At 32.6% G+C, this 14,665-nt stretch overlaps 1 protein-coding gene across 1 annotated transcript; it reads right to left on the reverse strand.

The window, feature by feature from the left end:
- Window positions 1-1,024: 1,024 nt before the first annotated feature.
- Window positions 1,025-7,594, reverse strand: LOC125864587 (digalactosyldiacylglycerol synthase 1, chloroplastic-like). Its single transcript, XM_049544609.1, has 7 exons — window positions 6,890-7,594; window positions 5,508-5,540; window positions 4,866-4,953; window positions 3,321-3,805; window positions 2,960-3,226; window positions 2,421-2,770; window positions 1,025-1,781 (listed from the first exon to the last, which is right to left on the reverse strand). Exons 1-7 carry the CDS (start codon window positions 7,526-7,528, stop codon window positions 1,256-1,258), a joined length of 2,388 nt encoding a protein of 795 aa, XP_049400566.1. The 5' UTR covers window positions 7,529-7,594; the 3' UTR covers window positions 1,025-1,255.
- Window positions 7,595-14,665: the final 7,071 nt, after the last annotated feature.

The raw sequence follows: 14,665 nt of genomic DNA on the forward strand, positions 1-14,665 counted from the left end.
TTATTTCCAATCACCTACCCTACCACCACCCCTTGCCTAAACTGGGATCCCACAACTAGACTTTTCTTTTATTAAAATAATAATAAATTAATAAAAATAGTGAAAATTTATAAAAGAAAATTTATGCAGACAGTACAAGGAAGATGGGCTGTGTTTGGTATGACAAAAAATATTTCCCTGAAAAATAAATAACTATTTATTTTCTTGTGTTTGATAAGCAAACAATACTATGAGCGTGGCGCTGAGGGTTAGGGCTGTGGGGTGGTGCCCATGGGAACTATGGGAGTGGGTATTGGGTCAAGACATGTTGGAGGATCGGATGGGAAGAGACAATCAATATTGATTCTGATGACATTTATATATGGACTAGTTTTTTCATATTTTCACTAGAGAAATGATTATTTTATTTTTCAGAAACTTTTTTTTTTTTTAGAAAAACTATAACATAGAAACTATACGTTTTGTCCTTCAAATGGCCTGGTCTTTACTCTATAGCGTTTGAACTTATGCCTAGTGGGGCATACGTTATTTAGAAATCAAAGTCATGTCTAGAAATAACTTTTTGTGAAATATTATGGTACAAAAATGTATACTTATACCTCACGAAAAAGTTAATTTATTATGAAGTGCATAAATTAAGCCCAACACAAAATAAGAGCAAAAGTGCAGATGACCCAAACTATATGGGCCCTCATTCATCAACCAGTTCTATTGTATACTGGGGGCTGCAATAAACTCTTGGCCCAGTAGCAAAATATAGAACTGAGCTTACACAATAGCTGTTGAGTTCATTTAGTTCCTTTGCACAAACTGATCACTGTTACAAACAACACTTCCTCACAAGTGAGTGAATTACTTTCCTGCTATACTCTAAAGAAACAACTACAAAATTCTCAAGCATAATTTCGAGTAATATTCGTGCTGCTACAGTTCAAAACTACAATATAATAGTAGCTGTACAAGTAAGTGACCAGTTGCTACTGTTGATGGAAGTTTTCCAACCTTCGTAAACAAAGAGACAGTATAATCCTAAACTTGGAGCAACCCCGACACCATTAACGTGAAACAGGAGAGGTATGACTATTACAAGTTACAAACTTTACGTATAAATCCTATAAACTACCCCTGCAGGGCTAACTGCATCAAAACCGAGACCATTAGCATTGGAGCTAAGGATTAACAAGCATCCAGTTTTCCTAACATCCTATAATACATATCAGAAATAGTGATATACATTGTTAGTTACGTATTCTATTTACCAGCCATATATTGGGTTTTCTACCTGAGGAGGCAAGAGATGGAGATCATTGCAATGCTGTTTGTCATAATCCCGAGTTCTGGGTATTGCACCAGTACACGACCTCAAGAACTCGTTCCCTGTGAGACAATTGTGTGTAAATGCCAGAGCCCCATCAACCATCTCTTCTAGGTTTGGCATGGAAACTGATTTACCCATGCCTTTCCGACGTCTCCTGTCCAGACTTGTTTCATCACTCAAAACCTTTTCGAGGTCAGAATATTCCATGAACCTCTGGGTAGCAGCTTCCCATGAAAGCTTGTATTGCTCCTCGGGTGTGAGAGGTTGAGGTTTGCTAGACATTGCCTTTTCAACTTTTGCAACAAAGTCTTCAGGTGTCTTGTAAGTCAAACAGTTGGGAAATTCCTGGAAAAATTCATTAGATGGGTGATCTGCACATACTACAAATTTCCCCATTGCAAGAGCCTCAGCTGTGGCAGTACAGAGCACATCACTGATACTAGGATTTATGAAGACTTTGTAACTGCAAGCAAAATATGTTACATTAAAAAGGTGAACGGTAATAAATAAATCAAACAGGGAACACGGAAATGGGAAAAATCAACTACTAGCATCAAACAAAAGGCAGTAAATTGTACGTATTAAACCCTGTTGATCAAGCACAAGATCTAGCAGTTAGAAGGATCATGTAAATGAAAAATCCCAACAACTACCACCCAGTCCCAAACAAGTTGCGATCGGCAAACATAAATCCCCACTTCTTCAATGAAAAATGCCACAAAAGAAAAAAACAATTTTATTCAATTTTTACAAAAGATGTTTCCGAGAAAATTTAAGACTTTATACAAGTAGAGTCATTAATGAGGTATCTACCCCTTAGAAAGAACAAGAATATTTGCTCCCAAGTATATTGAAATCAGGTCTCGGACATGCGCTACCGTTGCTTATCATACGAATATCTTTATCATCTTAGTAATTGATACATTAACAGTAATTCTAGTATCATTTTGTCACAAGGGAGCAGAATGTTACTATTGTCAGTTCCATTATAATTCCTCTCTGACGCTTTATAGATCATTGCACCAAAATGTAACAAGACACATTGAATAATGATTATTCTGTGTAACGATATCTGAGAAAGGTTCTATTAAAGGATTCTTACCCATGAAGAGAATCATCTGCATGGTCTCTACCATTCATGAAGTTGACATTGAGATTTAACCTCTTTGCCGTACTCTGTACTTCATGCGCATCTTCCCCATTGCCGAATACATCCAAATTAAAACCATCAAATTCAGTTTTGTGCTTTGATAGGAGATCTATCAACTCCCGGTATCCCTTCGCCCAAACCATTTTGCCAAGGAAATATGCCCCTTTAGAGAAAACTTTCTGGCCGCTTTGTCTATCTGCAGCTGCTTTTTCTCCTATTTTCAGAAACTTTGGATTGACACCATGAACATTGCAGACCAAAGACCTGGGTAAATCTTGTGTAGCAGCAGAAAGGCGAAGAACCTAAACAGGAAAATTGACATCTCATTTAGGACCAACATGAAATAACAGGCAGGGTGACTTAAAATTTAAAAGAGGACACGGTGCTTTAAAATGCAGTGTTAAAGCATCTTCCAATGCTCAATGCATGTATAACCCACAGTTTCCCTCTTTCTCCTTTTCTGATGACAATTTACCATAGACTAACCATACCTTGTCACAATATGCTCTTGTGACCCAATTGTTAATGTGTTTCACAAAAAAAGCTTGAAGAGCCCCATTTTTTTCCCTCTTGATATATTCCAAATAGTTTGTGTGGACGATACCAACAACATGGTTGAATTTATCAGTCCAACGTTTTCCATGGTGATACCAATTGAGATGTTCTGGCTCCTCCAAAATTGCAATATCGGCATCCCTAGATGGGATAAACTGAGAAGTGTCTCCAGCTGGTAATATGCTCCGCCTTTCTTTGGAGAACTGGAATGGAAAAAATATTTGTCAATAATCACATCCATCTCAACATCTTTGCCTATCGTGTTATAATTTATTGAGCTAGTTAATCAAGGACTACCTTTCCAGGGTAAAATGAAATCTTGAAGTCAGCCTTGAAACCAATTCGCTCCTCGAGCCAATTGCGTATATAAAGCTCTTGAGCTTCAGGAGAACTAAAAGTAAGTTGGTTTGGATAAACCAACTCTTGGTCAGACTTACATAGCCATGGAACCAGTAACGTAACATTCTGCTTTTCTGATTTGGCTAAGTAAGCCGCTCGGAATAGAGGATTTACAGCAGTTCCTGTCATCCAAGGAAGGCTAGCAGTTGTAACTATTGCTACATGCCTCTTATCACCTTCTAGATTCTGCTTGGTAGAATCTCCCCAAAATCCACCATCATAACAATGGCCAGTACTCTGAAGAACACTGGCGATTCTTAAATCTAATTCATCATTCATAATTTCACCATCAATCAGTGAGGACCCCCCTCCGGGTAAGGAATTTAGCAAAAGCTTGCTGTGTCCTTTGCTGCATAAACTTTCTACAATCTTCTCTGATATATCTGCAAACAAATTAAAGACACAGAGAAGATGGCTTATAGTTTCAACAGACAGCAGATAGACATTTAAAATTAGAATAAAAGTTACTACCTCCGTCCACTTTTAATTGTCATGGTTTCCTTTTTCAGAGTCAAATTATAAAAACTTCGACTAACATTTTACGATGTATTTTTTCATCATATTGAAATGCAAAAAATTGCAATTTATAGTACTTTTCGTATAGTTTTTGAATATCTAAATTTTTTGTTTAAAATATCGAATTAATGTAATCTAATTTAACTTTGAAAATTAGTCAAATTGACTTTCGAAAAGCGCAACATGACAAATAAAAGTGAACGGAGGGAGTATATCAAAATAAAAAGGAAAGAAAAGTTCAGTTTATTCCTGTATATCATTAGAACCCAGAATTCTTGTTGTTGTACATTGAAGATATGACACATCAAGTTCCATTATTAAATTGTGACATCCATAACTAACATCCGTCTGTTAACAGTTTTTTTATATGCATACTGTGCTACCCCCAGTATATCATTCAAATCTCTGCATCACCACTTTGGACATGTCAAGGACACTTAATGGAGAAACTATCCCATTATACTTGTTGAAAGTTCGTAATTAACAGCGCTACCACAAATTTCACACAAGATGAAAACACTCGGAGCTTCATGTGCGACAATTTACCATAAATATAAATTGAAAACATTTTAAGAAATATAGCTTGATGCAAAGTAAGCTAACCATCCTAGTTAATGTGCAATAGTAGGCAATTCATCCTACTAAATAACCAAAAAGAATAAGTGATAAATAGAGAAAAGTGAAAGCACTGATAAAATATCAAACCAGGAGCGCATAGGTAGCATCACCAATTTGACTTATGCTAGTGAAGAATATCTACCTTCAGCAGATTAAAGAGACTAAGCATCAAAAACAAGAAGAAAAATAAGGACATTCATGTAGAGTCATAGACTAAATGTATTGGTTGAGCATTGCAAACAGATCATAAACAACAAAGACAATCCAAAATTACAACAATAGATTTGTAAATGCCAATTGAACTATTACCTCTTCTTATTCCAATTTGATCCAAAAAAGGGCTCGATTGTCTAACTAAATATGCCAATAGTTCTGGCACATCAAGTGGTGGCACTCCCTGCATAGATGAATATCATGTGAGAATAGATAAGAGAAAGAAAATGCCTCTAGTCTAATTGCTGTCAATCTACTAGAATAGAATCTAATCCTAGTTAAAATTCACCAATAATTTAACCCAGAGAGACTAGCTCCTAGATAGTAAATATTATGTCCAACTTTTCTGCTGTTGACATGTAATCCAACTTGTAAACATGAAAGGAAAGATTAGGTCATTTAGAATGTTAAATTCACAGAGATAAATCAAGATAAAAATAAGAGATACGTCTTCTATTTCATTTGTTTAAAATAGTGAAACAAATAAGAGTGAATTCTGTTCTCGCTTATCAAGAAAAGAAAATCCCCTCCCTGTGTCTTCCTCCTAAACTTTTCATCACCTCTCAGATTATAAGTGTACAACCAAATTACGCAAGAGAAATGTTTTTATTTCTCTTTCGATTCCCATCCTTTCTCAAACTTTTGAAGCAGGATATTAAGCGCAGGGCACAGTCCAAATCAAACGCATAGAAAACCTTGTATAATAAAACCTCATCCAACGTTAAAAGATAAGACAACCTTTGTCTCTTCTGGTTCCTTGCAAATTGATTTCTGGAAAACAATTAGACAAATAGAAAAACAATATATTAATCACATGGATAAGCATCAATCAATACAAATGTGAGTAAAGACAACTTATATAACAAGTCAACACATAATGGTGAATGAATCGAAAGAGACAAAGAAAGATCTAAAATAAAGAGAGCAACTGTCCGTGGCTGATGAGTTAAACAAACACAAGCTTACCCTCCCATTGCAACCAAGACCACTCACGTATACCATTAAACAGTAAGCTCAATATAAAAAATCCACCAACGATTTGACTTAATCCCGCAACAAAAAAAAAAAAAACTCCAGCAATTACCAGCATCAAGATGGGACAACCTATCCCCAAGGGTTCTGGTCTAGTCGCACATCACATGTTCAAACCCTATCGCAGACTAAAACCTGGAATTTAAGTGGAGAAGGTTAGAGGGGCAGACCCATTACCCACCGAGTTTCGAACTGTGCATGGCTCTGGGACATTTGTCGGTACTTTAAAAAAATGATGGGACAACAGAAAAACTGAACTCCACGATTAGCACAGTAACCCACAAAAAGGAAGTTCAAAAATAAGAGAAATGAAGCATCATGAAAATATCTAGCACATTTGCGAAAAAACATGTACCACCTAAAGAGACAGAGTAGTTGTGCTTTCCCCAAAAATGAGATTTGTAATACCTAAACTACTAGGCAGAGGCAGATACAAGATTTGAACTTTATGGGTCCGAGTTCATAATTCTACCCCATCCATTTGATTCACCGGAGTCGGAATATATTATTTCTGCATATTTAATGGATCTTTTAACACATATTGGGTCAGAGTCAAAGTTATTGGGTTTGGATGAAGTAATAACTTGTACACTAAGTCTGCCCCTGGCTACTAGGTGATCTGACAGTCCAATTATTGCTTAAAAAACTTTAACTAGAGAAGGCATATCCGATAATAATGAATCACAGACTCTTAGTTGCGTGGACTCTTCACTTTTGATGCCGCACCCGTCTCAGATAAACAAGTACTATATTCCTTCAAACTAAACAAGTAACACCTACTATATTCCTTCAAACTAAACAAGTAACACATCCATCAAAACTTCCATACCAAATATTACTCGACCATAGCAAAGATACTCCAACAATGGAGAACAGATGAAAAAGACCATCCATATACTCATCCAAGATTCATTTTTTAAGAAATAGCAAATCATTTCAACAATGATGGTAAATCATAGCTTAAATATTAACAGCAAAATGACAAATAATTATACTTTTAGTCCATGGATGAAAAACCTATACTATATGTTTCCATAGTAAAAAGTGATAAAAGGAAATAAAGCATAATAATCAGAATCTGAAATTACCAAGCTTGATTTTACTTTCCCCACAAATTCACTATTCTTAATCACTTCAAAAATCTCCGCCGGGGACGAACTCGATCCCTTAAGCTCCACCTCCAGCTCCTTTAACCGAGTTTTGAAAGCTCTAATAGGCTCCCAATCAAATTCCCCAAAATGCCTCTCTTCTTTAAGCCTGTCACACCTCCACTTCCTCCATATCTCCCTCTCCCTCTCCTTCTCCTCCTCCTCCACTTCCGCCACAATTGCATTCTTAATCGCTGATAAATCAATCCTAAGCTTCCCCTGCGACGGCCACTTAAACTCCGACGACGAATACGCCCTACGTATCTCAGAAAGCTTCGGACGAAGCTTCTTCACAAAATCAATCTCCGCCGGTGCCGTAGTGGTAGAAGCCGTAATTGCTGGAACAGCGAAAGGCGATACCGAAGCTGAATTGATGAAATTCTCCAGCTCTCTATCCGCTAAGTTCTTAAACTTATTCGCTCGGTTTTTTATAAGCTGAAGATCCGCGTCCGCTGAAGATCGTACCTCTTGCCATCCCTTCGATATAAACGATAACGCTTTCTCCGCCGTCACAACCGAGCTCGAACTCGAACCTACAGACGGCCTCGTTCTCGTCTCCGGTGGCCTGAAATTGATCATTTTTCCGGTGAGATTCTGGAAGCTTCTAGGGTTTGGAGTGTTCAGATTGAAAAGTGTTTTCTCCTCTTTCTTCAATGGTGAAGAAAGGGAAGTGAAAAAGAGGGGACGGCTGAGAATTTAAAGGCTATGATTTTGGGAAATTAAAAAAATAAATTCCACGTGGATTAACACGTAGGATGAAACCGTGTTGATTGGATTCGCGGGAAATGACGTGGACGTATGGAGATCAGTGACGTGGATTTAATCACGTGAGTTGATAACAAATTTATTTTAATAATATTGAGTCTTTCTTTGTTTTTTCAAATCGTGTGCTTCAGATAAATTTGCTCCTATGTAACAATTCACAAGAAATATATTATGCAAATTAGACGAAGAACGACAAAATGAGAATATATGAGATGAAAGTACTTACATTATGCTACAATCTCAAATTGGCATTTGGCATTTTCATTTTTCTATTATTTTTTGTGGTTCGATAATACTTATATTACTCTATTTTATAAGTTAACAAGGGCTAAGATGAACACCGCAATAAATTGTTGTACGGAAAGCATCATATAGTGTACTACAAAGTTGTGCTTTAAAATTGCATCTATTTTTTTTTTTTTGTTCTTTAACCTTTTCTTTATCTTTTGTTTAATTGGCTTTTAGTTTTTTATTAAGCACATGTATGGTACTTGATAACTTACTCATGTTTTTGCATCACTTGATCACGATTTTGCTATGCCAAATCAGTCTAAAGTTCTAGGAACCACTAAGAGAATGAAAGAAAGAACACAAGAGGATTGTTAGGAAGAATTGCGTAGAAAACTTTGATTGATGAATTTATTAATGGATGTCCCTCTATTTATACTATTAACTTAGGGACTAAAGTGTAAATAATACTTATTACATAAGTCCGTATATATTTACAAAGTAATTCTTTTTCTATAACTTTAATAATATCTATAATTTCTAAGGATCTTTCATGTAATATTTATGATATTCTAGATTCTACACGGAAAATTCTCACATTTCTTTAAAACCTTCCACTGTGGACTAGCCTTTTTCCCATGTAAGTCTTCCACATGGACAATTTTGTGTCATGTAAAACTTACGTGGCACTTATGTGACGTGATAATATCGCGGGTCATCACACGTTGTTGTATTTTTTTTAATTAGAATATTCAGGAAGATGGAATATGCTTCCACAACTTTGGAGCTTTGTTTGGACAAAAACAATTATTAATTTAAAAATCTAGATTTTATAATAGGCTGTTTGACGCGTGTTGATTGATAGCAATGTTGATGTTATTTTGTTATTGAACAGTCGAAGAAAAAAACTTTAGTTACTTGTTGAATATTGTTATTGAAAGTCGTTTTTTTTTAATGAAGAAATACTGTTTTTTTCTTCTTTTTTTTTTTGTCTTTTGTTTTAGTCATTTGATATCGATAATTATTTATTTGATTACTTTAAATTCATGTCGAATATATCAACTTAATGAGAGGGTAAAAGACTCCATATCAATACTTTATTACTCTATTTATTTAGGATTCAATTCAAAATTAAAATATTAATTAAAGATAGAATATTCTTAATTAGTTCATCATAATTATAAATGATATACGTAACAGAATAATTAAAGATGACATTTGGTTGTTCAACAGTAATATTAATTGTTGCTTTAGGAAGAAAGGTTGGCTGGTTTAACACTCTTTGATATTTTCCACATGTGATAACATTATTTAGGATAAATTTATTTCATAACAAAGGAGTCATTGTCAATTTCTCACTTAACTAAAATTATATAAAAATAAAAACAAAAGTGTCAATAAATATAATTGACAACAATGAATACTTGGATAAACATAAATTGAAGCTCATCTTGAACAAGAAAAATATTTCACAAGACAATATCAATGTTATCGGATATATGCTTTCTTGGAGAGGGACTAACAAAGCACCATTGATGGTTGAAAATTATTTTTTGTCTTTCAAATCGACACATGATAAGTTTTTATTGTTAAGAAAAACATGAAATAAGTTGGTGAATACGTTTTTTATCTCAGAATTTATACTATTTAACATGTTTTTCGTTAAAGTCTTACTAATTTATTCGGCAAACTGAACAATAATTCCTAAATCAATACTGATCAATCTATATCTTATTAGTTTGATTTCCGATCTAGTGTATTTTAGAATTGATAATCGATAAATCGAACTATTAAACATAAATATTTAGACTTTTTAAGGTAAGTGGTTCGTGTTTGTTGAAGAGAAAAGGCTCAAAATAGTCCCTTATCTTTGGATTAAGACTCAAAGTCATCCTTGAGTTTTCACATTGAGCATTAATAGTCCCTCATGTGTTGCAATATTGGTGCACTTTTGGTCCTCCTTCAAAATTATGCTTATTTTTTGACATTGATTTTATTCATAATTTATGTATGGAATGTTTAATCGTCATTTTATATATTTAGTAGAAATAATAACTCCATTTGAGAGATTGTGAGAAGAAAAATACTTTATTTTGTTTAGTAGAAATCGTATTGCAGGTAAAGTCGAGAGGTTCATCACGACGATTTCACGTACAAATTTTTCTTTTTCTTGCTATGTCATGTGCTAAAATGTTCTTAGTTTAGCTGCAGTAATATTTATACTGAACAGAATAATGTCTTCTTCTTCTCACATTCTCTCACATAAAGTTATTGTTTCTACTAAATATATAAAAAGACGATGGGACATTCTTTACATAAAATTTTGAACAAAATTATTGTTAAAAAATAGGCAAAAGTTTATATAGGAGGACCAAAAGTGCACCAATATTGCAAATATAAGGGACTATTAGTGCTCCATGTGAATACTCAATGATGACTTTGAGTCTTCACCTAAAGATTAGGGACTATTTTGGCCTTCTCTCGTTTGTTGAACAACTTTGTGGGCTACAAGAAAATTGAGCCCACAAATATTTGTTGTATATGGGCTTCACCGTTTGCGTGTCCATCAACAAGATTTTCTTTAAAGATTTAAAAACAGACCATTTGATTAGTATTTTTAGTTGGACAAATTACTTTAACTACACTCCTTTACTTACCTTAATATCCATTTATCCCTACTTATTTCAAAAATTTCAAAAATCCCTTATTTACCTATGTATCCCGCATGTATCCCGTGCACAACACTGTGTATCCCGCTATGTGGAATGTATCAAACGCTATGTATCCCGTGCACAACGCTATGTATCTCGCTATGTGGAATGTATCAAATCTAATGTATCCCATGCACAATGCTATGTATCCCGCAAACATCATTTTTAAGGGATTTTTGGTAAATAAAAAGCTAGAAGGGATAGAATATTATTTAGTACTTGTAATATGTGGTTCCTATAATTTATACTTTTTAGTTTCATTTATTATTTTGGACTTAAAAGTTTGGATTTTACTTGAGTCACTGATTTGAAATTGATCAATTCAGTTAAATCACTTTCATTTTTGCAGTTTACAAAGACATAACCCCATCTGTATTTTCATTTTGTTTTCTTTTTATCAGATAATAATATGTTTTCATGATGTGGTAGGATCGGATAGATAAAATTCTTTTATTTTTAAATAATAATTTCATGTTTGAGTTCTAAATATGAAAAAAGATCCTGATAGAACTCAGAAGTGTTTCTCCCTCTCTCTTTTTTTTGGATCTTACGCAATAATAATTCAAATTAAATATAACTCAATGCAGTACTGCATAATGTTTGAGAAACCAAGAAAAATTTACTTCCATCACTTTGATTCTTCCCCTTTTTCCTATATATATATTCCATGTTACACAGTTTATTTGTCTTTTTTTTAAAAAAAAAAATGATGTACTAAGCTTTCGTTATATACGAAATTTAAAAAAGAACTAGATTACAACTTCTTAAAGACCTGTTGTATGCGATCTAACCTTGCATTTCTCATGAAAGATGGGTTATATATATATATAATGATACATTGAATTGTATGTGGTTTTCCAATAGATTAGACATTGATGATTTAATACTCATTACTATAAATAAGGTAGTGATGAAGGTAAATAACATATATAGTCCATGACATGAGATGGAACATGTGTGATGAGTAATTACTTGAGTAGTTGAGAGGAAAAACTCCGTAATTTTGCCATTTAGAAGGTTCAAAAAGTAAATATAAATTATAATAACATAATCAGTGTAATTTCCGAAATGCTATAAAGTACAGTTTAAAAATACTTTTCCAGCCTAATATTTGTTAAGCATATTGGCTCCATCTTTGAAAATATCCTACCAACATTGGCATCAATATAGCACTAATTTTAGCACTTGTTACAATGAATGAATATGCCTCATGTGTCATGATAGACAACAACTTTCTTAGTTTGACCAAACATTTGTTTTAGAAATAGATATTTCATGATTAAAGTCCTAAAGTAATAAAACTTATAATCTTATATACCTTATTTAATTGATTAGATATTTAAAATTTCTTAAAGTAAAGAAATATTAATGGACATTCTCTTAAGATATAAAACTAAAATGATAATGACTATTAATAGACATAAACATGTCATTACATATCATGTTAATGGTGAATGAACCTGTACAAAGTTGGGGAAGGGTGATGTTACCATTCAAGTCGATGACACATATTGTTTATTATGATCTAATAAACCTCAGAGATTTGTGTTTTGAGTTATACCCATAGAGTTTTTTTGAGTTCTTTTATATACCATCCGAACTTGCACAATATTTTTCACTTTTATTTCTCTTTATGATATGAAACTTGTCTAAGGTGTCTTATATGTTTTTTCTTTAAAAGCATGTCAATCTTTCTCTTTGATTCGTCCTTCGTCATGAGCCCTAATCGTCATATATGATATACAATATCCCTTAAAGATTCAATGTCTTTATTGAGGTTTGGCCACCATCATATTGTGTGAATCCGAATTTGGTATCATATTTTGCATACTCTAAACTTACATTTATTCTTCGATTTTGACCCAATATTTTTTCAAAGGAATCTTTACATGTATAAATATCAGATGGATTTACTATTTACTTTTTTTTAATCAATATACATAGATTATATACTACTTATATATTATCATACATATATTATATATGAATCACAATTATATATCCATCGACTATTTTAAATTTAATCAATTGATGAATGATTATTTGATTTAATTCTTTTTTAAGAAAAAACTATTCCCCTAGTTCATGGGAGAGCATTCTGATCGTTTCTTTGAAGATTAATTAGTAAAAAAATTCTAATTTATGAGATAATAATTATTAATCGAAAGAAAAAATTAAGCTTTCTTTTTCTTATTCCTCTATATCAAGGAATTTTTTTTTTATTAAAGAAAAGTCCAAAGTACATATTGATGCTTCCAATACCGACTTAAATTAACACTTAAAACTTTAGATAAAGTACACAATCATTCTCAATCTAAGAAAATTTATCTTTCAATTAAATACTAATTCATAACATAAGACATTTTTATTCAAGGAAAATATAAATAGGTAAGTGCTACAAATGCCCAACTTTTTGACCCTTTAAACCTAAGTAATCTCTCATGCTATATACAAACAAAAAGGTATTAGTATTACATAACCATCAAAAGATATGATGCAGCGGATGAAGTTGCTCGTCCTTTAATTAAAGATTTCATATTCAAGCCTGGTGTATGAAAAATCATGACAGGAAACGCTTCCCACCAATGAAGTCCTATGCAACGCGAATTCAGAATAATCGGACTCTAACACAATATTGAATAAAAAAAAGTATTACGTAAGATCTATTGGTTTGGGGTGGGTGGGTGTGGGGGATGGGGGGTGGGGGATACGTGGGGGTTTATTTTGTCTGCCTTTTTTTTTGAATGATGGTACCATAAGCCAGCTTTGCACCATCAGGTCCAGTCAATATATAGTGATATATATAATATTAACAAAAAAGTTTCATTTTATATTTTAATTATTATCAAAGAGTTTAATCCATAATAATTAATAGAATGGGAAAAAGTTATTAAAATGTAATCATGAAGTATATATATGTGATAAGATAACTAGAGATGGGGTTCGAGCATTGATTATGAATAAAAATCTGATTAAAGAACGTTTTCTTTTTAAACAAATCTTATCCAATATGAATTTAAATTAATCGAGACCTTATATAGATATCAAACATGTGATAAAATACTTATCGGCCATTATAGCAATAGTGCTTGTGAGGTGAATGATTGATCGAATATGTCCAATAACGTGCATTGATTATATTCATCAGTATAATATCACATGGATAGTATAAATAATTTTTTTTTAACTAGTTGATTTTTTTAATTTATTTTTTTTGTTTCATTGACAGGAAATAAAAGGTTTCGAACGTAAAAGACAAGATCCAATCGTAACAGTATTTGTCTTGTTGAACTTAAAAAGTTATCTTATCTTTAAATTTCTCAAATAAAAATAAAAATGATAAGTTATTATATTTTCTCTTGAAAAAGTTAAAAAGATGTATAATTTAAAGGCATTATATCACAGTGTAGAAAACAAAAATCCAAAGAATTACATTCTTGTGAAACTTAACAAAATATTTTATAATCACAAATGAGTAGGTATTTTAATATATTTATTTTTAAAAGGAAATAAGAAAAACAAATAAGGATACTTGAACTAATTTTCCTTTACAAATTTTTGGTCCGTACTTCTTTTACCTATATACCAATATAATAATAAGGAAAAGAAACTTTATATTATATATCCTTTCTTAACTCAATTAATTTAAAGTTGCATCTAAAAAATCTTACTTTAAGAATAAAACTTCTTATTATCAAAATCAATTCAGTTTTCAACTGTAATATTTAATTAAGGATAGATAAATATTTACCATTCCATCATAATATCTTTGGCATTAAACATCCATTAGATGAACATCGAGCGAAAAATCACCAAGTAATATAAGTTTTACAAAACTCAAATAGTTTAAGACTAATGATATTCGCAATTAGTAGATGTAATTAGTACATATCCATGTTGTGTTGAACACACATTAGAGAAGAAAGCTTTCCATATTGAAAAGTTGTTTATTTTCAGAATTCAAAAACGAAATCTCTATTTATAAATGGAAGAAATCTTATCCATCCCTCAT

This window comes from Solanum stenotomum, chromosome 5 (genome assembly GCF_019186545.1).
Source record: "Solanum stenotomum isolate F172 chromosome 5, ASM1918654v1, whole genome shotgun sequence".
NCBI lineage: Eukaryota > Viridiplantae > Streptophyta > Magnoliopsida > Solanales > Solanaceae > Solanum > Solanum stenotomum.